This window comes from Tachypleus tridentatus, chromosome 9 (genome assembly GCF_004210375.1).
Source record: "Tachypleus tridentatus isolate NWPU-2018 chromosome 9, ASM421037v1, whole genome shotgun sequence".
In the NCBI taxonomy this organism is placed as follows: domain Eukaryota; kingdom Metazoa; phylum Arthropoda; class Merostomata; order Xiphosura; family Limulidae; genus Tachypleus; species Tachypleus tridentatus.
In genome coordinates, this window is record NC_134833.1 from 106,052,820 (window position 1) to 106,077,825 (window position 25,006).

The 25,006-nt window shown below is 31.4% G+C and overlaps 1 protein-coding gene and 1 pseudogene across 2 annotated transcripts; both read left to right on the forward strand.

The window, feature by feature from the left end:
* The first annotated feature begins 1,772 nt into the window (after positions 1–1,772).
* On the forward strand, positions 1,773–10,466 carry LOC143225974 (heat shock protein 83-like; annotated as a pseudogene). The gene is made up of 10 exons (XR_013014231.1): positions 1,773–1,937; positions 2,183–2,321; positions 3,550–3,756; positions 4,990–5,149; positions 6,598–6,875; positions 7,069–7,372; positions 8,184–8,374; positions 8,830–9,245; positions 9,558–9,782; positions 10,153–10,466. The product of XR_013014231.1 is annotated as a heat shock protein 83-like (transcript).
* A 4,908-nt stretch (positions 10,467–15,374) lies between these two features.
* On the forward strand, positions 15,375–24,210 carry LOC143225973 (heat shock protein 83-like). Its single transcript, XM_076456248.1, has 10 exons — positions 15,375–15,547; positions 17,193–17,349; positions 18,161–18,367; positions 19,781–19,940; positions 20,321–20,613; positions 20,805–21,108; positions 21,920–22,110; positions 22,538–22,954; positions 23,269–23,493; positions 23,876–24,210. The coding sequence occupies exons 2-10, from the start codon at positions 17,197–17,199 to the stop codon at positions 24,089–24,091; spliced, it is 2,166 nt and encodes a 721-aa protein (XP_076312363.1). The 5' UTR covers positions 15,375–15,547; positions 17,193–17,196; the 3' UTR covers positions 24,092–24,210.
* The last annotated feature ends 796 nt before the right edge of the window (positions 24,211–25,006 follow it).

Genomic DNA, 25,006 nt, shown 5'->3' on the forward strand with positions numbered 1-25,006 from the left:
GCTCCAACCACTTTCAAAAAGTTATTTTGTAATTCAAGTTAAACTGTTTACAGCTTTAGATAAACTGTATGTATAATATACACCATACACTTCATAGTCCTTTCAACTCTGTTACTCAGGAAAATTATAAATTGACTTGATAGTTTATAAATATCGATACTCTTTGTAAATTAGCAGGTAGACTTAGGAACATAGTTGTTGAGTTATTAAATGTTCGTGACATTTTGTAATCTCCTGTTTGTGTAATTAACTACGTGTGCATTTATTAAATCTGCATGTCAATGTGTTAAATATCTATGACAATTTGCAAAAGTACACTTCATTTTGCCCTTACCCTCAGTGACACAGTAGCATGTTTGCGGACGTACACTACTAGAAACTGTGTTTCGATACATGTAGTGCGCAGAGTACAGGTAGCTGTTTATGTAGTTTTGTGCTTAATAACAAAAAAAAACTTCATTATATTAATCTACGTGTATATTTTTAGTTTTACATATCTATTCGCTAATGTCAGTCAATTTAATAAACTGAAAACAGGGCCCAAAGGAGCCAAATGCAGCTTTGCATCTTCAAGTTAAACTGTAAGGTCAATTTATAAATCGACTACCTATTAAAACTACAACTCTTTGCAGGCTTACAGAATACGTAACATAGGCCAAGGCTGCAATTTTAGTACTTACCTGTTAGTCTTCCTGGCGAGTTATGATTATTACAGTCACACTACAGAAAGTCCTTTACAACTTGAATTACTGTAGTTTTTCTCTTGACGTTGTAGACTAGATGTAAACATTGGTTTTATGCTATTTATTTATTTTTAACTTTGTTTTGTTTTATCTTAATTTCCTTTTCTGAATTTTACTAAATTTACTTTTACCTTTTTACAGGACGTTTGGCGCAGATAGCCTAGTTGCTTTGTGCCATAAAACACTAAATCAACCAATCAGCCAAGGCTGCAAAGTTATCTATGGTGTGAGCAGAAATGCAGTCTTAATTTCTGTCTGGTGCGTCACTTAGATATTGCAGGCCCCGTTTTAATGCTTCGTTTGGACTCTTATGCGTTTTAAATTATATTATCATTTAATGAGTAAAACTAATTGATATAAAAGTTTTTTAAATGATAATTTGCATGTTACTTATAAAGACTATTTAGTCAGGGTCGTATGCAAAATATCTGAAAAGAGGGTTCTAATTTGTGAGATCAGAAGCGAAAACATACTGTTCGAAGCATATTTACCGTGTAAAGAATGCTAATACTATGTGATTTGAGGGCATGTGACTGTTTCTAGTTAAAAAATGCTAATTCATCTTCAAAAAATGTGGACTGTGTAGAAAATATTAAGTCCCATAAGCAGCTGCGATATAACTGTACAAGCATAACATTTTAAAACCACAAAAATAAGGGATTTACCCGAATTCCTATTTCGTGTGTGCGTATTATTATTATTAACTGTAATTAGCAGTTTTTCTGGTAGAAATTACGTAAATGCATTGAACAATGTGGTTCCGGAAGTGAAGTCACAACTGCTACCTAACGAAATTTGCTGAAAAACATTTACTCGAAAATTCTCATTCGTAATATTTACCAGTGAACATTGTCTAGATCCAATTTCCTAAAAATAGTTCTATGATTTTAATACAAGTAGAGATTGTTAGAAATTTTAAAAATAAGCTTTGTATAAAATTTCACTAATATTTAGAAAAAGTACTGATTCAATAAAAGAATATTTCTTTCTGATGTCACAAAGATATTTTTTTATTAAAAACGATACTGAGAAACGACGGAAGTGCGTAGTATTACCCGGTGTGGTACGAAAGAACGTATTGGAAGTTTGAATCGTGTATATATAAAACGAAGAGAAATTATTTGATTCTTAGTTTATGAATAGTATTAGGTATAGAAAATAGATTTAAAATTTTCTTACGTACGTGAAAATAGCGTGAGTATGGACATTGTTTATCGTATTTTAGGAATTAAAACCATAGTTTTGATTGTTTTGTACTATGTACTAGTAGTGGTATTGCTTCCGAGTGTTACTTATCTTTTTTTATGACACGTCTAGACTAACTTGCACATGTATATGAGGGTAATGCTACTACTACTATTTCCTCCTCGAACAACGAACATTTAGGTTTTTGTGTATTTAGTTGAATTATAAGAGTAATATTCATAATTTTTCTTTAGGATCATGCCAGAAGGAAACATGGATGTTGAAACCTTTGCTTTCCAGGCTGAGATAGCTCAACTTATGAGCTTGATTATAAATACTTTCTATTCAAACAAAGAAATTTTTCTGAGAGAATTAATATCCAATTCATCGGATGTAAGTATGCCCTATGTGTATGTGTTCGTTGTCTTTACATATTTATCGTGCACTGATTTGGTTATATCAGAAGTTGAGCATGCTGTTTTTACTTCATAATCAAAGTTGTGGTGTTCATTCATTCTACCCCGCTGAGACAGAGACAAGTCTTCGTATTTAAGTCGGGGATTCCATTCCCGTTGGTGAACATAGCAGGAAGCCCGATGTGGCTTTGCTATAAGAAAACGTGCACATACTTCTTTCATTTAAAATGTGCTACTTGATTTTGAAATATTGTATGCTTTTTCTAGTTACTTAGTGTAGTTGCTGTTAGTTAAGTTATCAGTTTAATTTTTTTTTCAAGGAAATCTTCGTTTTTCCTTCCCCCCTTCAGTTGTTAAACCATTCCCATATACAAAGTTTTAGCAGTACTAAATTTCACAATTCAATAGCATATATATGGTTTGGTGTGTGTGTGTGAGTGAGAGAGAAGGTGGAATCTTGTGTGTTAAAAATAGTTAAAAATGGATGCTTGTGTAGCAACCACAGTATTTATGGGTAATTAATATTAAGGCTGTAAATTGGCATGTGGGTGGGTCTTAAGCCTTTCTTTTTGTATGCGTGTTAACTAGTAACCTGTGTGTGTAAATAATATAAAATATTGCTTCTTAAAACTAGGAATTGATGCACAAGTAGTCCTTTTTTTTTTTAATTGAAATTAATCTTTCATTATATGAAAAGTGAGAGTAGCATATTCCAGAAGTTTAGTGTATATCATACTTTTGTTATTAATTGATATTTGTTGTAATTTGAAGCAATTATTACCACCACTACTACTATTATTGATCAGAAGTAAAAGGTTCTATTACATATTAAACTACTCAAATATAATGAATTTTCATCATTTATCTCTTAGTGTGGATGGTCTTTTACATAAGTAATTGTATATGAAATGTGTGTAGTACAAGGTACAATGCTGTGGTTAACAACTTGTTTGCTGAAAGCTGTTTTGTGTGTGAGGTGTAATGCCTGCATATATTTGTATACTGAGGTTTTAAATTAACTAAAATTAATTTTATTTAATGAAATAACTAGCTGCAAAAAAATTAAAGAAATTGTTTATCAAAACTTATTTTTAGTTGCTGTTTTTTCTTTATTTTAAGAGTTGTTTGAAGTATGAAAGTGCAATGTCTACATATATCTTAGGAGAAACTTGCATTCTAAATATACAAAATTCGTTTTTTCCCAGGCCTTGGATAAAATTCGTTATGAGAGTTTGACAGATCCTTCAAAGCTAGAAAGCTGTAAAGATCTGTATATTAAAATTATACCAAACAAGGAAGATCGTAGTCTTACATTTGTAGACACTGGTATTGGAATGACTAAGGCAGATATGATAAACAACCTTGGAACTATTGCAAAATCTGGCACAAAAGCTTTCATGGAGGCCTTGCAGGTAAGATAAATTTAATAAATCATTAAAATTTGCATTGGAGTACCAAAACTAATTTATTTAAGCCACTAACAACTTTCTATGTTGCAGAAATTGCCATGTTTGGTAGCAGAAGAAATTACAAGCGTGCCAAATTGTGTGTGTGTGTGTATAAACTGTTGTTTTAAAAATAAAGATATTTGGTTACTTTCAAATTATTCCATATAATATCTGTTTTCCATCTCAAAAACTTCATAAACCCTCAATAATTAGAAGGATTTGTTGTACTTATGATTTAAAGTATTTGTTTCAGTGAATGACATATCAGGTTTTTAACATCTCATGTTGAAACTGAACCATCATGTATGTTAGTATAGAGAGTATGTTATCCTTGACCAATATTTTTTATATCAATTGTTTATAGCACCATTTTTGTTTTATTAATTACCTCCGAATGACATGATTTTCTATAAGGTGTATAATGTTTGACAGTGGGGTTAAGAAGTAAATAGGGACAAAAACTAAGAACCTACACGTACTTAATGTCAAACTTTGCAGTCAGTATCAATGTTCATAAGAAAATATCATAAATTATAAGTTACTCTCTGACCAGTAACTTCCTAAATGTTAAGTTTTTTTTTTTTGTTGTTTTTTTCTTGTAGTTAAAAATATATTTTTAACAGAAAAGACTTCATACTTTTAAAAAAACAATTTTTGGTTGGATATTTATTCTTTAGTGATAGGCATTGTGTAATATTTATTCAATTTCAACTGAACCATATGCATGTAAAGCAAATGTTTACCACATCTGTCAAAACAAGCTATTAAGAATTTGTAATACATCTTATAAATCAACTAAGTAAAGCTTCAAAGAAATGTGCTTCATTCATTTTTTCACAATTAGGCTTGGCTTGCACTCCCACAGAACCATGAATATTTTCAACAGCAAGAAATGTTGAATACTTCCTCTGAGGAAGTAATTCAACCTTTATATTAACTACAATTATATTCAATCAGATTGAAAGCTGAACTTTGGTAATTTTTTGCCACTCTTACTCCTTCCAACTAAACTACTTTACTCAGTATTCTCTAATCTATGTTTTCAACTCTTTGTCAATGCTTTGGGTGGATGTCCAACCAATTGATTTTGGTGTTTTTATTTTTTATCATTTGCTAGTCTATTTTCTTTGCCTTTTTTTGCATGTATTAATTAACAGTTATTAGGCAACTTTAATCAGTTGAATGTTTTACATTTAGGCAGGAGCAGATATATCTATGATTGGCCAGTTTGGTGTGGGTTTCTATTCTGCCTATCTTGTTGCTGATAAAGTAACAGTTACATCCAAACACAGTGATGATGAACAATACACCTGGGAGTCATCAGCTGGTGGATCTTTTACAATTTCTTCTGACCATGGTAAGATGAAGAAAAAAAACTTAATTCTACTGACCCATCATTATACTAAACTTCATTTCATCAGAAAAATGTTTGAAATTTAACATTGGTACTAGATTATTTTAACATACTTAATGGATTATTTTCATTAAGTATTGTAAATACTTTTAATTTCTTTAAATTTTGCAACTTAATATTATTATTGTCAGTTTATTCCTATTTTAAGATTTTATCAGCTTACAATTTAAAATTACAGTTTGTATTTTTAATACAAAATCAGTTAACAGCTTGGACTATGGTCCTCTTAAAAGTTAATTTATTTTCTTCTTTGTGTGTGTGTGCATGCATAAACACTTTAGTTTTAAACTTTCACTTTTTCAAAGCTTAGACGACTGCATCAAGCATATGTACCTAGTAATTATGTTACTGGTTGTTACTCTAGTAGTGTAGACATGATTAGCACTAGTTTTACATTCTGCTTGAGCATCTTCAAAGATGCCAACCATTATGACTTGTTGCAATTCCCAAATTATTATATATTATATAGGCCTATACAATAAAGTAATAAATTGTTCCCTCAGGGCTTGAAAGGGGTGAAAAGAAAATTTTTAGTGATACATTCAAATAAATTTTGATAATAAATAAAAGACATAGTCCCAAATGGCTACTTGCAATAATCATGTTTGTGCTTGAAAAAATAAAACATATTTTTATCTTTTGACATTTACCCATAGTTTGAGTGCGATGCTTCTCCATACTGGGAACGTGGGGGAATCCATAGTTACGTCATCAGTGCTTGTCAGCCAATCGGCGCTCGCGTAGGTGGGTATTTCTCGTTTTCTAAGTGGCATATAGAAACACCTATGCAATCATTCACAAGATGGGAAAAAAAAGAGGCCTCATACATCAGATTGTCTTGTTTCTGGCAAATCCAAAAGGACTAAAACTGTAAAAGGGCTCTGTCTACAATTATTACACTCAGTCACTTGAAATAGTTAGCATCTCTGCACCTTCTTAGTTATTAGAAAGGAGAGTGGCAAACATTAAATGGAAGCCATAGATGAATGTTAGGTGGGATACCAGTAAATACTTCCCAACTCATTATGTTGTTTAAAATCCTCATGGGTAATATTTTGCCCAGAAGCCTTATTAATCTTTCTCATTTTATTTTAACAAGCTCAGAATTTATGTAATTAATTGTCTTGTTCAACCCCATTATCATCTATCAACTGCTCAAACTTCATGAATAAAAACTGAAGAAAAAGGTAGAATTTAATATTCACAAGATTACAGGCCTTCCTTTATCAATTGTTAAGGGTTTTGTTTCTTTATATAACCTACAATGTTTCATACAAACAAGTCTCTGCATGTTTGTTTTTTGTTTTCATTTGTGTGGAAATGCAGTTGTTCTGCTTTTATTTAGTGTATATTAACACTAAAGATACTCTGTAATATTAAATATTCTTCAGGTGAACCTCTTGGAAGAGGAACAAAGATAACACTATACCTCAAAGAAGACCAAACTGAATATTTAGAAGAAAGGAAAATAAAAGATGTAGTGAAAAAACACAGTCAGTTCATTGGTTATCCAATCAAGTTAATGGTGCAGAAGGAAAGAGAGAAAGAAGTTTCTGATGATGAAGCAGAAGAGGAGAAAGAAGAAGAGGAAACACCAAAGATTGAAGATGTAGGAGAAGATGAGGATGAAGATAAAGACAAAGATAAAAAGAAGAAAAAGAAAATTAAGGTAAGAAGTTTGAAATTGTAATAAAGCTTGTATGCTGTGCTGTGTAGTTGTCATTAATGTTATTGTTATTCTCATATTTGCAATAATACTTGCAAAATAAATATTACTACTTAGACTTTATCTTTACATAAATTTGTACAATGCATGTTGAAGAGAAGAAAGTAAAAGGTTTTATGTTTTTCTCTGTATACAGGAGAAATACACTGAAGATGAAGAACTGAACAAAACAAAACCTATTTGGATGAGAAATCCTGATGACATCAGTCAGGAAGAATATGGAGAATTCTACAAGAGCCTGACTAATGACTGGGAAGATCATCTAGCTGTAAAAACATTTTCAGTGGAAGGCCAGTTGGAGTTTAAAGCTCTTCTCTTTGTTCCCAAGAGAGCACCTTTTGATTTATTTGAAAATAGAAAACAAAAGAATAATATCAAGCTGTATGTTCGAAGGGTGTTCATCATGGATAACTGTGAAGACCTGATTCCCGAGTACTTAAGTTAGTATGCATTTGTGTTTTATTAAAGAGTTAAAATTAAGTGATATTTAGTTTTCTCATTTCTTTACCTTTACAAATTACTTGTTGAAATGGTGAGGTACTGGCAGCTGTTTGGGCTAATTATTATTAATGGTAGTATTTTACCTCACTGAAAGATTCCTGAAGTGGACATTTTCTCAAGATTTTTTTTTTTTTCCTGTCGGATTGCAGGAAAGTGTTCCATTGTGTTGTTCAGTCATGCACAACTCATTGCATTGAAATGCATTTTACCTATTATTAATGAATACATGTTCTTATTAATTCAGAAAAATAAATTCAAAACTTCCAGTTTGTCTCAGTACAACAAAACTTGTATCAGTTAAGATATATAATAGTAGTGCTATTTGCAGTTCTAGTAAAGATGTTTTTCTTCTGAGGAGAGTACTCATCTTTACAAGTGTATTTCATTGTAAAGAAATTGTTATTGTGCATACCACTTCTTTATTGCATAAATCTTTAATACTCAAAATGTTGTATACTTTCATTTTTGTTGCTATTCAAAAGATAGCACAGTTTTTAGTTACACTTGTATACTTACGCTACATGCATTTGTAGTGAGATTAAAAAAATTCTCACGTTTAACTGTTGACATTCTGTTAGTTATTGAATTTTAATATTCAAATAAGAATAATATAATAAAGCTTTTGATGGAATAAAATAACTTGCACAATTAATGATGACTTGAACATTTTCAAAAATATTTTTATTCCCTAATAGGTTTATGGCTAGCATAACCTTCATTTTACTTTTGTTTTGTTTTTTCATCACTTAGACTTCATAAAGGGTGTTGTAGACTCTGAAGATCTGCCCCTGAACATCTCTCGTGAAGTGTTGCAGCAGAACAAAATCCTGAAAGTTATTAGGAAAAACTTAGTAAAGAAATGTTTAGAGCTTTTTGAAGAAATTACTGAAGATAAAGACATGTACAAGAAATTTTATGAACAATTTGCCAAGAATTTAAAGGTAAATATATATTTCTGTTACAAACAACAGCAAGTGGTTTTTGAACTAGAAGTGTTTTAAAATAGTTCTTTGTGGAATTTGTAACTGTAGCAGTCATACTGCAAATACTAATTTTGGTAAGAAAATTGTAGGTTGGCATTGTCAGAACTTTACAGTACTAATCTGTTTACTATCTCTGTGTGTGTGTGTGTGTGTGTGTGTGTGTGTGTGTGTGTGTACATCTTAAACAAGTTATTGAAGTACATAGTAACAGATACTTTCCAATTGATCTTGATATTTTGTTCTTTCTGTTTATAAAAGTTGCTTATCTTGGTACATTGTTTCAGAATTTAGCAGAACAGTGAATCATTTAGAACTATCTAACATTTTAAAATTATTAAAGGACATTTAACTAAAATTTTAGAATTTAGATACATGGTGAAAGGACTGTAACTATTGTTAAATTGTTTTTCCAGTTGGGTATTCATGAAGACTCTCAGAACCGCAAGAAGTTAGCAGAATTCTTAAGGTATTACACCTCTTCTTCTGGTGATGAAGTGTGTTCTTTGAAGGATTATGTGTCACGTATGAAGGAGAACCAGAAACACATCTACTTCATCACTGGTGAATCTAAAGATCAGGTATCAAACTCAGCTTTTGTGGAAAGGGTGAGAAAGAGGGGTCTGGAGGTGATATACATGATTGAACCTATTGATGAGTACTGTGTACAGCAGTTGAAGGAATATGATGGTAAACGCTAGTCTCTGTGACCAAAGAAGGTCTGGAACTTCCAGAAGATGAGGAAGAAAAAAAGAAATGGGAAGAAGCTAAGGCCAAGTTTGAGAGTCTGTGCAAAGTCATCAAAGACATTTTAGACAAGAGAGTTGAAAAAGTAAGTTTTAGTGTATTGTGTTATGTCATATGTTAGTTTTTCTGTTGTCAAACAGTTAAAAGCTAAAGTGTTCTTTCTTGGTTAGAACACTATTTATGAAAGTTTCACTGTAGCAGTATTAAGACTCCATTCTTTGAATGTACCTGATTTTATTGATAGTTAGCATATTTTGAGTGAAGTTCCCCACAGTTTGAGATGGACTTATGTTAAATGTTTAATCTTGGTAAGGTGAATAGACCTACATAGAGCAAACAATTAACGTGTTTAAAACTTGTATATAGTTACTGATTGTTTTTCTTTCCTTTCTTGTAGGTAGTTGTGTCCAACAGACTTGTAAGTTCCCCTTGTTGTATTGTCACCAGTCAGTATGGCTGGTCAGCTAATATGGAGAGAATTATGAAAGCTCAGGCCCTTAGAGAGTCTAGTACAATGGGTTATATGGCTGCCAAAAAACACCTAGAAATCAACCCTGACCATCCTGTCATGGAAAACCTGAGACAGAAGGCAGATGCTGACAAGAATGACAAGTCTGTCAAAGTGAGTATTTTAAACTGTTCGAACTGATACGCATTAACTATCAAAATACCCAATAATAAAATTTCGTAGTTCACTTATCAAGAAGCTCCTTATAATCCCTGTTATATGCATTAATAACTGCTGTGTTGATAGCTGTTTTAAAAAGAACTGATTATATTGAACAATTATTACTGTTAGTTATCTTTTGCATATTTCAATGTAAATATTGTTAGTATGGTTAACTGAACTGTGTCGATTCTATTATTAATATTTGAGTTATGGAATAATTTTTTTATTGTCTGTCAATTCAAGTAAAAGTAACATCCTGTGTAAGATCTGATTAGAGATTAATGAAGTTGTATGTAATATTTTTTTATGTATTCTTGTGCAGGATTTGGTACTGCTGCTGTTTGAGACTGCATTGCTGTGTTCTGGTTTCACTTTGGAAAATCCTCAAATGTATGCTTCCAGAATCCACAGAATGATAAAGCTAGGTCTTGGTATTGATGAAAAAGAAATGGCTACTACAGAGGCTGAAAATATTGAGGATATGCCTCCATTAGAAGGTGACGAGGAAGATGCATCTAAGATGGAAGAAGTTGATTAACTAGTCAGTTATTAACTTAAACCTTTGTGTTTTGTGTATATATTTATTTTGTATATTTTTTTTATTACTTGTAATAAAGATTTCACTTCAGAAATAAATAAGGTAGTAAATAGTTCACAATATCAATAGTTTTTAGAAACATTTCTACTATGAATCTCCATGAAGGAAATTTTCAAACTGAAATTGTCAGATGTATACTGTGAAATAACACACTGTTTGCTGGGAAAAAAACAAAACTTTATCCCAATATAAAAGCCATGATGTGAATTTTTATCTACATCTTGTGTATAATACTTATCAGTTGTCTTAGTTTGTTACATTTGACTAACTTGTTTAAGAAGCAAGTTATGGCCAGGGCATATTGACATAATTGTACTTTGTAACAACTGAATTAACATTTAAAACTTCTCTTTTTTTTTCAGTTACTGTCATAAAAACCACCTATCTCTTCCTTCTAGGTGATTCTTATAAAATTTTATCCATGTTTTGAGGGAATTGCACAATTTTAAGAAATCTGTACATGAAGATAAATTTAATTAATAGGCAACACTAACTGTTGACAAAATTTATTAGGAGATTACCTTACACATTTCTTTATAACTCTACAGTACACTAGTGGGAGGAAGTTTTTGAATAGTTAATCTTTTTGCCCTAAAACATACATGAACCAAGAAGAAAACGATGATGTTTTAAAACTTTTCTTTTTAAAAGCGTATGAAAATGAATTCCTTTTCCAAAAATGGCAATGAATATGTAACATTTTATTGGGTATGTCGTAAGGTTTGATTTTTAAATTGAGCAATTTGATCACAGTTGTTGATTTTTTTTTTTTTTTTTTATTATTATTGATACCTGTACCAATGATAAAAGATAAGTTAACCCAGAGACTTATTAAAATGCTTGTATTTGAATCTTAACTTACAAAAAAGTTTTATTTCAGTGTTTCTAAATTACAAATTATAAACTTTTTTTTACTGTATCCAAAGGCTTTTGTTCTCTTTTAAAGTTTCCTACTCGTCGAATCTTTCCACTTTTAAATGTGTGCAGAACTAATAATTTTACCCTCACCTAACAATAGTATACTAAGTGTGCTTTGCATACTGACAATTCATTTCGTGGTTCTAGGATTTTAATTTGTGAGCAGTGTGATTATCCAACTCGCTACCCCTCAGGTGCTCGAGCGTGAAAACGCATGTGGCTTTAACCTTTGCAGTTCCATTGTTTGCTTCCTACTACCACCAAAATAAAATCTCATCGAAATAAACCAATTTTAGAGTTTTCGGGTAGTATGAGTTATAACTCTGATGTTTATTACCCATGAATTAGTAGTAGAGACTGGTGACTAGCTGCTACCCCACTAGTCTATCACTTCGAGACAAAATTAGGAAGAAATAGCTTGAAAAGAAAAAAAATGGAAGAGGACAAAATGTGCTGTTTATATAAAAAGTTTTACAGAAATACAAGTCGCGGTATAAATTAGGACACTGAGATTATATTATGCATTAAACAGAGTACTGTTATGCCCAAATAGAACTAAGTACCAAATAATAAAAGTGGAATTAAAGTATTGGAAATGTAACTTGTTAAATATTTTGAGATAACTTTTAGGGATTTGGAAGTTAATAATTAATGCGTTTATACATAAATGAGCCAAATTTGTATTTGTTTAAAGTGCAGTACCAGATCATGAACAATTTAATTTTTCTTCTGCATTTCAGATCTATTTCAACAGGGCTGAGCATAACTAATTGTTTAATTTGTTAGTCTATAGACCGTTAAGTCAAGGATGTATTTTTACTTTGGACTGTGAGTGCATTACAAGAATGATTGTAAAGTCTCAACGTTTGGTCAAATAATGTTAGCATAGAAGTCTGCCAGTTCTTAAACAAGTACAGACAGCCCTTCAGTAGTTGTGCCCAAATGTGAAATAACGAATCGCTCTAACAAACCTATATAATTCAGACTGTTGTTTAGGAAGTGTCGGATTTTTAAAGGGAAATAAGAAACAAGTAAATCTTTTTTGTTGTTTAATTTATTTAATCGAAATAAGCTTCTTTAGACTCAATACACTTCTGCTAACGAGTTGTTAGTTTATAACTGCCACCTTTTTCATCACAGGTGACAATTTTATAGAAAAAACTTATTTTTGCGAGTAAAGATAAGGAACAAATTTCAACTAGTTAGAAGGTTCTCAGCCACTTTATGAGGTACCCATGTATCGAGCTTTATCACCTTACTGATTGTTTAAAGATTGGATATTGTTGAATAAGGAACATTAAGTTTGTTGGCAAGTTCTTTCACGGTTTGACAGGTATCTGATTCAGCTGAAGCCTTCAATTCTTCCTCATTATTGGCTGTTTGAGGGCCTAAGAGCCTCATTTTGAAAGCTTATGTCATAACAGTGTAATCTCCTAAACTAGTGCTGTGCTGTGTTCTCATTAGCTGTGCCATCATCAAATGCATGATCGCTATTACAGACTATTATCGTTACACTGTAAACAAGTTTGAACTCAGGATAAAATTACATGAATATCAATTTTATACATAACAAAATTCAGTATAAATATGATCTAGTTTCTGAAATAAGAAAATAAAATGAGCTTGAAATGGACCATACAGTATACTATGTTATAAAATTCTGACAAATTTACAATAATTCTCTTTCAGCCACGAAAAATGGAGTTTGAGATTTGCACATGAAAATCGAACATCTCGTATGCAACAGCTTGATACTTCTGTTGTAATTCTGTGGATCAAATTCACTCAAGCAACTGTCTTAAAAGTGATCCAACACAATGATACTGTAGTTGCACTGCTGTTTTTTTTTTTTTGTTTTTTTTTCGGTCACCTTCATATTCGCAGCATATTTCATAGGGTTTATACCAACTCTTTACAGATCTTAACGAAATAACAGAATCACTTTTAATCTTTCTTGTTTTCTAAACACCAAAACGTCCAGCCATTGGAGATAATTAATTACTGTAGAATGTAAAGATTTTTGAAGAATCAGCCGTACCCATTGCTTCTATCCACTAATATTTTCTCACATTTCATGTAATAAATGATTTTTAATGAATCCTACTCTCCTAGTACATTTTTGTCTTGAGGCTGTATGGAATAACTGTGCCGTGGAGGCATTATAATGTTACGGTAAATCCCATTATTCACTGGTAAAAGAGTAGCCCAAGAGTTGGGAGTGGGTGGTGATGACTAGCTACCTTCCCTCTAGTCTTACACTGCTAAATTAGGGATGACTAGCGAAGATAGCCCTCGAGTAGCTTTTCGCGAAATTCAAAAAACAAATAATTTCAAGTGATTTTCTAAAAATGAAATTACAAATTATGTTTATGGAACAACAGTTTAACATTTTTGGAAAACAAAGTTTTGCATAGTTTGATAATATGGTGAGTATAACACGAGGAAGAAGATCAGGTTTTGTTTTGACTGTGCAAATAGTGAGATGCAGTAACGAATTAATTGAGTGAGGGGCAACTGAGAGACTAGAAGATTTAAAATATAGTCTATAGCAATATAAAAATATGTAGCTTATAATACTACTAAGCGTATTACTGATGGTGAAACTAATTAAAACTTCTAACTAATTGTGAAGTGATTAATTTACTATCGTGGTTTTATAGCTATTTATAATACCTTGTGTATATACATTTCATGGTTTATTGTAACACTTGGAAACATATATGAATGTTTATGAGTTGATTAAAATATGCATCCAAAAATGTCCACATATTTCATAGTAAGAACTTTCATGAAACTATGGTCATATCGAGTGGTTAATATTGTTAAATCTTACTCCTTTAATCAAATATCAAAATTTATATGTTAAAAATGTAGCCTTTAACAAAATTAATTTGTTTTACTGAAGTGTGCCCCTTAACATTGATTGAATAGAATATGTGAATACTGCCAAAAATACAGAATAAAAACAAATACAGTAAAAACACAATTAGTCGTATTTACCAAGCTGATAAAGCACAGCCGGAAATATATATGAATGGAACGCTACTTCAGACTGCCACATCGACAAAATTTCTCGATCTAACCTGTGACTCAAAATTAACATAGATTAACCACTTAATGAAATTAAAAGTAAAGTCTGGCAAAGAACCAATTATGCTAGGAGTCTAACTGGCGAGAACAGTGGAGCATCAATAGACAACATACCAAAAATTTACAAAACAGATATTAGACCAGTAATTGACCATGCAGCTCCAGCTGCAAGTCACAAAATAATCAAAACCAAGCTGCAAACAATACAAAACACACTCCTCACAACAGCATACAGAGTTTCCAGAACCACATCATCGCATTTTATACACATGTATTCATACATACCAACCTTAACATGTTTGGTTTGAATTTCGCACAAAGCTACACTTCGAATAATGGGATTGACCTTCACATAACGTAAATGTTCTACCAGTATTCGGGTTTTGAAGAGTTTCCTTCTGTAAAATCCACAACGCTACCCAAATCCCTGGGCGAATCATTAATACATTCGTTTTTCTCGAGGAATTAAAATATCATAGTTATTAAAGTTTTTATATATAAATTATCGTAATTTCTTTTCGTGAAAAGCATGTTTATGCACAGACGTAAATTTAAAACAAAAATGTTTTCTTGCTCTTTATCGTGAAGTTTAAGTTTACTCAGCGACATGCTTTTCTAATTTCCCTAACACTATTGCGTTTGTGCAGTTTACTCACATTATATTCTCCAAACATTCCCCGCGTTAACGTAATCCACGAAACATACATGAGACTATGGTTTAGTTGAGTATTCTAGACTGTTCGCGAAATTCACTACGTACTCTGTTGATATCCATCTTCCTGAAAATAGTTCTAACTTCTAGTAATCAAACTATATTAATATGTTAGTTTATGACAATTTTTTTACACAGTTAGGTAATCCAAAAAAATGTTACACATAACAAAACGATAGTTATTGTATTTTCAAACATTTTAATAATAATAATAATTGAAAGTGACGGAAGTGCGCAACACCGATACCGGTAGTTTAGCACATACTCGAAAATTCGGCGGTGGTTATATAAGTATGGTGACCGGCTCCAACGTTATCGAGTTTCCGAACGGGAAGTTGAAAACTTGGTATTGGTAAACTAAAATATTTCAGTGTTGCAAATTGCGTTTGTATAGTTCAGGTAGGTTGCATAAGAAATCTGTAATGTGACCGTTTCTAAATAAAAGTCCATGTTTGTTTAACAATAATCATAGTGTATTATTAATCTCATGTTATTAGTCTGATTAGTGATTAATTCCTGTAGCTTATCTCAATATCTGCGTTGTGGATTAACTGAGTTCTATAATTCTAGCCAAGAAAAATATTAAGGTATACTAACTTATTTGTAGACCAATAGTGAGAAATGTGAAGCTGGTGTAAAGTTAAATAAAAAATAACTGAAAAATGACGACTGTTGTTATGTAAAAATGTATTTTACGTTACGTCAATTATATAACCAGCTTTTAGTTATTTTTTGACTCTGTCATTAATATATAACAGGGCCAAGCGTGTTAAGGTGTGCGACTCGTAATCTGAGGGTCGCGGGTTCGCATCCCCCAATCGCACCAAACATGCCTTCTCAGCCGTGGGGACGTTATAATGTTCAGTCAATCCCACTATTCGTTGGTAAAAGAGTAGCCCAAGAGTTGACGTTGGGTGGTGATGACTAGCTGCCTTCCCTCTAGTCTTACACTACTAAATTAGGGACGGCTAGCACAGATAGCCCTCGAGTAGCTTTGTGCGAAATTCAAAACAAACAATATATGACAGTTATAACTGTAGGTAAGCATTGTTTGTAAGTTTCTTAATTGATGAATAATCTCACACTTTCAGATTAGACAGTCTATGTATTTTATCATATATAATGTTAGTTAAATTCTTTTATATTTTTGAAAATCCTTCAATTTTGGCCGCCTTCAGTTCAGTAATATTGTGTAGGATACAATACTTAAAGACTATTATCAGTGTATAATCTGTGAGTGTGAGATTATTCAATAATAAATCAGATTTTAACTGTTTACATTTACTGTTACACATTTATTATAAAATTAAAGAATGTTTTTATAAGACATTCATACTTGCTTAGGCTTATATTATGTAGTTCATATTAATACTATATAACAAAGGCTTAGGCAAAAGTAAAACTTAGTTTTACTTTTCCAGTGCCACAGAGAAGTGAATGTATTGGACTTAAACTTCTACAAAGTGGGTTTCAAAACCCCTGATGGGCACTGATAACTCGATGTGTACCTTTGTGATTAACTTCAAACACACAAAAATTATAAATATTTAAATGTTTTTAGTAATATGTGAATATTGATATCAATAATGTTTGAGTGAGATATGCTACATATAATGTATTAATGATTAATACTTAACCTGCATTACGAATTAGTAGTACACTTGATGCACTTAAAAGTTAAGTGAATTTATAATTATACATGATTGGTGCAAATCTGTAATATTTGTGATTGAGAAAGCCATCCAGCCAACTGAATAATAACAGTAGAAGGCTGATAGTTAAACTTGCTGGCCTTACTACTACAGGTTGAGATGTGCCAATATATCACTTGGTTTAAAGGTTATCAAGGAAATTTTTTTGGTATTAACTGGACAACTTATAATCAGTAAATATTATTTGTATGTTAACTTAAGAAGAGTGATTCTGCAAAATAATTCAAATTAAATGTTGTTACTCTCCACACCAAATGAACTCTTAGTTATTATTGTATCTTAAATTAATATAATTGTACTGAGGAATAAAGTCTGATTTTATTTTTCTTCAGGACCATGCCAGAAATAAACATGGATGTTGAAAATAATGCAGAAGTTGAAACCTTTGCCTTCCAGGCTGAGATAGCTCAACTTATGAGCTTGATTATAAATACTTTCTATTCAAACAAAGAAATTTTTCTGAGAGAATTAATATCCAATTCGTCAGATGTGAGTACGAAACTTTTTTCTGAAAGTTTATATTGTATCTTTCATTCACAATTAGAACTACAAGTGAATCCTAATCAATCAGTTTTAGTATTACTAAATCCCTTTTTCATGTTGAGTCAGTCCTGAGGGTTTGAGGTGTTTTCATGTGATCTGTTAAATAATATCAGTGAAATGGGACACCACCACTTGTTTTCTAAAGCACAACTTGCAGTTCAGTTATATGTAATAATACCAAGATTAGACCCAAACGTAATTTAATCAAAACCCCACTATGGAAACTGTTCAACATACAGCACCAGTAAATGAATTCTTTTATTTCTATGTGTTTAGTTACGTTGCTAAATTTGATCTTTTAAAATTAGCTAAATAATCAAGTAGTAAAAGCTATGAATGTTATGATATTGTGTTATTTCAAAATTTAAATATTTACACTGAAAGTATTGTCAATTGGAGCAAAGATAATTAATCTGTCTCTTTTCAACACTGCTTAGTGTAATTTTTATTTGATAAAATCCATTTATCTCAAATCATGAAGTGACAAATAGGAAACGTGTGTTCTACACTTTTTGTGATTTTTTTATTCAGTGTATCCACTATATGTTGTATATATATTGAAAGGCAGTGAAAATTTGTTTAATGTTAATTATATCTTCATTATAATGGTTGTGTGTTGATCCAATACCCAAGTGGTATGTTATTTCCAAGTTTTGGATGAGATACATTATGAAAATTATAAATATGAAAGTGTAATATCTACAAGTATCCCAAGAGAAACTTGCATTCTAAATATACAAAATTTGTTTTTTCCCAGGCCTTGGATAAAATTCGTTATGAGAGTTTGACAGATCCTTCAAAGCTAGAAAGCTGTAAAGATCTGTATATTAAAATTATACCAAACAAGGAAGATCGTAGTCTTACAATTGTAGACACTGGTATTGGAATGACTAAGGCAGATATGATAAACAACCTGGGAACTATTGCTAAATCTGGCACGAAAGCTTTCATGGAGGCCTTGCAGGTAAGACAACTGATTGTTAACCATAAAGACAGTAAGTGATGTAATTACTGTTAAGTTCTATTGTATATATTGTTGTCCAAACTTGTTTTTGTTCTTTGAAAGAAATTTAAAAGAACTGTTATATCTTTGTTAATGTATTAATACAAGAATACATAACTACTTGTTTTGTTTTAAACGTGTTGCTGGAATTATTTAGGTAGTAATGCCAATTTGCAAGATTAACTCGTTGAATCAACATTTCCTTCTACTTTAACCTTTGGTGACAAACTCAGTGTTATAATATACACAAATTTGTCTACATATTTAAACACATTGCGTATTTGCGCTATAAATTTCCATACACCAAGTGTCTATTAACAAAATTTTAGTAAAAATTAAATGTTTTTTCTATACAAGATCAGGTTTTAAAGAACTGTTTACTTAAGATATGTTTTAAGATGATATATTTGGAACAAGTTAAGAATACTATGTATATCTCAGTTGTAATTTAAACACTACAGTTCTATTCAAGTCCACTTAACCTGATTCAATTACTTTAGAATCCATTTGCTAAAACATATTAATTGTTCTTATCACAGTGGTATATAATCATTTAAGCTACCTTGTGAATTACCATAATTGTATTTTGAACCTTCAATAATTCTCTGCTTTTTATGAAAGCCCTTACAAATGGACTTAGTTACTTTAATGAGAATAATTTATGTCAAAGGTGCCTTAAACTGTGAAACACTTTATAAAATTTTCCTTTATTGCCATTCACAGGCATGCAGGTTAACCAGACGTTTTGAAACTGAACTCTTTCACTTTGCTTTTGCTCATTTGTTTGTCTCTATTGATATATTGATCAGTAAGGCCTGAAACTTTGTAAAGTACACTAATGATGCTGAGTTTATACAACATTATGAGAATGAGAAATATGCTGACGATCTGAGTAAAGTGACATTATCAACATTAGTAAAGCCTTGGCAACAATGTAATTACAAACACAATATAATATATAACACCATGTTCAGCTTGTCATAACTGTTGCCTTTAAAATAGTTGCTTTCAATTCTCTTGTTATGAAAGTGTGAACACTTACTAAACATTGACTGAAAATATTTTTCAGATAAAAATGTTTGTTCATTGTACAGTTAGATACAGTTGTAACAATTTGTATCTACCATATTTGAATTTAAATATTTATGACATAGAATGTGAAGGTGCTTGTTACAAATACTAACTTGTGTATACACATGTTTTTATAAACTAATTTATTGGGAATCCATGTGACAGTTACTTGTGCACATTCAATAATCTTACATTTCTAATACGCCTTTAGTTTCTTCATCATAGTTCAAGACATTAAGACTTTGTACATATGAATTTAATTTCTTTTTCAAATTTTAAGGAAGCTTTTCTTTTTATCTCTAGGCAGGAGCAGATATATCTATGATTGGCCAGTTTGGTGTGGGTTTCTATTCTGCCTATCTTGTTGCTGATAAAGTAACCGTTACATCCAAACACAATGATGATGAACAATATACATGGGAGTCATCAGCTGGTGGATCCTTCACAATTTCTTCTGACCATGGTAAGGCATTGTCATTAGTCTTAATATATTTTTCAAATTTCTTTAAGCAGTAATTTTCAATTACTTTACAATTTGTTTGTTATAAATTTATTAGCTGCAATTTATTTCTCCAGACTCCTATCTGTAAGTACTGTATTGTACTATGTACATCCTTAATTACCTAGAATTTCTAAAGATGTCACATTAAATGTATATCTATAAACAGCGTGCAGTCTTTTCTGAGGATGAAAAGAGTGATAAATTATTTTTCGTATTCTAACTTACTACAAACCTGAAAAATGTTTCACTTCTTTTTGTGAGTTTCTTTTGGGTTTTTTTTCTGTTTAGGTGATAACATTGTGCCAATTATTAGAATTTATTAATAATTTTATATTCTTCAGGTGAACCTCTTGGAAGAGGAACAAAGATAACACTATACCTCAAAGAAGACCAAACTGAATATATAGAAGAAAGGAAAATAAAAGATGTAGTGAAAAAACACAGTCAGTTCATTGGTTATCCAATCAAGTTAATGGTGCAGAAGGAAAGAGAGAAAGAAGTTTCTGATGATGAAGCAGAAGAAGAGAAAGAAGAAGACAAAAAGGATGAAGAGGAAACACCAAAGATTGAAGATGTAGGAGAAGATGAGGATGAAGATAAAGACAAAGATAAAAAGAAGAAAAAGAAAATTAAGGTAAGAAGTTTGAAATTGTAATAAAGCTTGTATGCTGTGCTGTGTAGTTGTCATTAATGTTATTGTTATTCTCATATTTGCAATAAAACTTGCAAAATAAATATTACTACTTAGACTTTATCTTTACATAAATTTGTACAATGCATGTTGAAGAGAAGAAAGTAAAGGTTTTATGTTTTCTCTGTATACAGGAGAAATACACTGAAGATGAAGAACTGAACAAAACAAAACCTATTTGGATGAGAAATCCTGACGACATCAGTCAGGAAGAATATGGAGAATTCTACAAGAGCCTGACTAATGACTGGGAAGATCATCTGGCTGTGAAACACTTTTCTGTGGAAGGCCAGTTGGAATTTAAAGCTCTTCTCTTTGTTCCCAAGAGAGCACCTTTTGATTTATTTGAAAATAGAAAACAAAAGAATAATATCAAGCTGTATGTTCGAAGGGTGTTCATCATGGATAACTGTGAAGACCTGATTCCTGAGTACTTAAGTTAGTATGCATTTGTATTTTTATTAAAGAGTTAAAATTAAGTGATATTTAGTTTTCTCATTTCTTTACCTTTACAAATTACTTGTTGAAATGGTGAGGTACTGGCAGCTGTTTGGGCTAATTATTATTAATGGTAGTATTTTTACCTCACTGAAAGATTCCTGAAGTGGACATTTTCTCAAGATTTTTTTTTTTTCCTGTCGGATTGCAGGAAAGTGTTCCATTGTGTTGTTCAGTCATGCACAACTCATTGCATTGAAATGCATTTTACCTATTATTAATGAATACATGTTCTTATTAATTCAGAAAAATAAATTCAAAACTTCCAGTTTGTCTCAGTACAACAAAACTTGTATCAGTTAAGATATATAATAGTAGTGCTATTTGCAGTTCTAGTAAAGATGTTTTTCTTCTGAGGAGAGTACTCATCTTTACAAGTGTATTTCATTGTAAAGAAATTGTTATTGTGCATACCACTTCTTTATTGCATAAATCTTTAATACTCAAAATGTTGTATACTTTCATTTTTGTTGCTATTCAAAAGATAGCACAGTTTTTAGTTACACTTGTATACTTACGCTACATGCATTTGTAGTGAGATTAAAAAAATTCTCACGTTTAACTGTTGACATTCTGTTAGTTATTGAATTTTAATATTCAAATAAGAATAATATAATAAAGCTTTTGATGGAATAAAATAACTTGCACAATTAATGATGACTTGAACATTTTCAAAAATATTTTTATTCCCTAATAAGTTTATGGCTAGCATAACCTTCATTTTACTTTTGTTTTGTTTTTCATCACTTAGACTTCATAAAGGGTGTTGTAGACTCTGAAGATCTGCCCCTGAACATCTCTCGTGAAATGTTGCAGCAGAACAAAATCCTGAAAGTTATTAGGAAAAACTTAGTAAAGAAATGTTTAGAGCTTTTTGAAGAAATTACTGAAGATAAAGACATGTACAAGAAATTTTATGAACAATTTGCCAAGAATTTAAAGGTAAATATATATTTCTGTTACAAACAACAGCAAGTGGTTTTTAAACTAGAAGTGTTTTAAAATAGTTCTTTGTGGAATTTGTAACTGTAGCAGTCATACTGCAAATACTAATTTTGGTAAGAAAATTGTAGGTTGGCATTGTCAGAACTTTACAGTACTAATCTGTTTACTATCTGTGTGTGTGTGTGTACATCTTAAACAAGTTATTGAAGTACATAGTAACAGATACTTTCCAATTGATCTTGATGTTTTGTTCTTTCTGTTTATAAAAGTTGCTTATCTTGGTACATTGTTTCAGAATTTAGCAGAACAGTGAATCATTTAGAACTATCTAACATTTTAAAATTATTAAAGGACATTTAACTAAAATTTTAGAATTTAGATACATGGTGAAAGGACTGTAACTATTGTTAAATTGTTTTTCCAGTTGGGTATTCATGAAGACTCTCAGAACCGCAAGAAGTTAGCAGAATTCTTAAGGTATTACACCTCTTCTTCTGGTGATGAAGTGTGTTCTTTGAAGGATTATGTGTCACGTATGAAGGAGAACCAGAAACACATCTACTTCATCACTGGTGAATCTAAAGATCAGGTATCAAACTCAGCTTTTGTGGAAAGGGTGAGAAAGAGGGGTCTGGAGGTGATATACATGATTGAACCTATTGATGAGTACTGTGTACAGCAGTTGAAGGAATATGATGGTAAAACGCTAGTCTCTGTGACCAAAGAAGGTCTGGAACTTCCAGAAGATGAGGAAGAAAAAAAGAAATGGGAAGAAGCTAAGGCCAAGTTTGAGAGTCTGTGCAAAGTCATCAAAGACATTTTAGACAAGAGAGTTGAAAAAGTAAGTTTTAGTGTATTGTGTTATGTCATATGTTAGTTTTTCTGTTGTCAAACAGTTAAAAGCTAAAGTGTTCTTTCTTGGTTAGAACACTATTTATGAAAGTTTCACTGTAACGAGTATTAAGACTCCATTCTTTGAATGTACCTGATTTTATTGATAGTTAGCATATTTTGAGTGAAGTTCCCCCACAGTTTGAGATGGACTTATGTTAAATGTTTAATCTTGGTAAGGTGAATAGACCTACATAGAGCAAACAATTAACGTGTTTAAAACTTGTATATAGTTACTGATTGTTTTTCTTTCCTTTCTTGTAGGTAGTTGTGTCCAACAGACTTGTAAGTTCCCCTTGTTGTATTGTCACCAGTCAGTATGGCTGGTCAGCTAATATGGAGAGAATTATGAAAGCTCAGGCCCTTAGAGAGTCTAGTACAATGGGTTATATGGCTGCCAAAAAACACCTAGAAATCAACCCTGACCATCCTGTCATGGAAAACCTGAGACAGAAGGCAGATGCTGACAAGAATGACAAGTCTGTCAAAGTGAGTATTTTAAACTGTTCGAACTGATACGCATTAACTATTAAAATACCCAATAATAAAATTTCGTAGTTCACTTATCAAGAAGCTCCTCTTATAATCCCTGTTATACGCATTAATACGCATTAATAACTGCAGTGTTGATAGCTGTTTTAAAAAGAACTGATTATATTGAACAATTATTACTGTTAGTTATTTTTTACAAATTTCAATGTAAATATTGTTAGTATGGTTAACTGAACTGTGTCGATTCTATTATTAACATTTGAGTTATGGAATAATTTTTTTATTGTCTGTCAATTCAAGTAAAAGTAACATCCTGTGTTAAGATCTGATTAGAGATTAATGAAGTTGTATGTAATATTTTTCATATATTCTTGTGCAGGATTTGGTACTGCTGCTGTTTGAGACTGCATTGCTGTGTTCTGGTTTCACTTTGGAAAATCCTCAAATGTATGCTTCCAGAATCCACAGAATGATAAAGCTAGGTCTTGGTATTGATGAGGAAGAGATGGCTACAACAGAGGTTGAAAATATTGAGGATATGCCTCCATTAGAAGGTGACGAGGAAGATGCATCTAAAATGGAAGAAGTCGATTAATAGACGTTTATTTTAATATACTTATAATTGAATGTATGTATATAATTTAAGTTTTTGTTTCTTTTTTGTAATTATTTATGATTACTCACTTCAATAAACATACTTAGTGAGATGTCAAATGTGTTGAGGAGATTGCAAGTTATGAAGTTTATTTACTAAAGTTCAAATTGTTAAATTGACCTATTTCACACATTTTATTAAAACAATCAGCGTGAAAGTAAAATAACCCAATAACCGTTGTATTGTTTGGATACTTGTAGATCTGTTTGTTGTTGAATTGCATAAGTTTGTTTTTGATAACTTTTCAGGGTATTTAACAGATAACCCAAATTGTATTTTGTGTTGTGTTTTTTCTTAACCCTCATACACACGTTGGGGTCAAAAATGGGCCCACTTGTGTTTAAGTTGTTATAGAAATATCAAAGGTGTGACTTTCGGGCCTAAAAATGTACCAAATTTAATCTATACTAATAACATACTATACTAATACGTTTAACATGTATTTTATGCAAATGGGGTATTACACCCCTTGTCTAATGTCGAAATTCACGTTTTCCACATTGGGGGTCATTTTTGACCCCCGTTTAAAACTCAATTACATTTCTGGTAAACAATCAATTAATATATTGATATGAAATTTTGTGTTCTAGAACACTCTATAAATGTTCTCGAGCATTCTAGAATATTCTTATCTACGTTGCATAGAGAGCTCTCAATCGATGATGAATCAGGAAAACCTGAAATAATATACTATAACTCCACCAAAGGAGGAGTCGATACACTAGACCAAATAGTTGGATTCTTTTCCACAAAAAGAAAGACCAGAAGGTGGCCAATGGCACTATTTTATAACATTCTTGATGCTGCCGCATACAATGCTTTCCTTCTCTGTAGCCAGCGCCATCCAGAATTCGC

What these genes read in the sequence shown, in the direction of transcription:
- LOC143225973 (XM_076456248.1), top strand. Translation starts at nt 17,197, where the DNA reads ATGCCAGAAATAAACATGGATGTTGAAAATAATGCAGAAGTTGAAACC. An exon ending in TAATATCCAATTCGTCAGAT is followed by an intron (nt 17,350 to 18,160) that starts GTGAGTACGAAA and finishes GTTTTTTCCCAG; the next exon opens with GCCTTGGATAAAATTCGTTA. An exon ending in AATTTGCCAAGAATTTAAAG is followed by an intron (nt 22,111 to 22,537) that starts GTAAATATATAT and finishes TTGTTTTTCCAG; the next exon opens with TTGGGTATTCATGAAGACTC.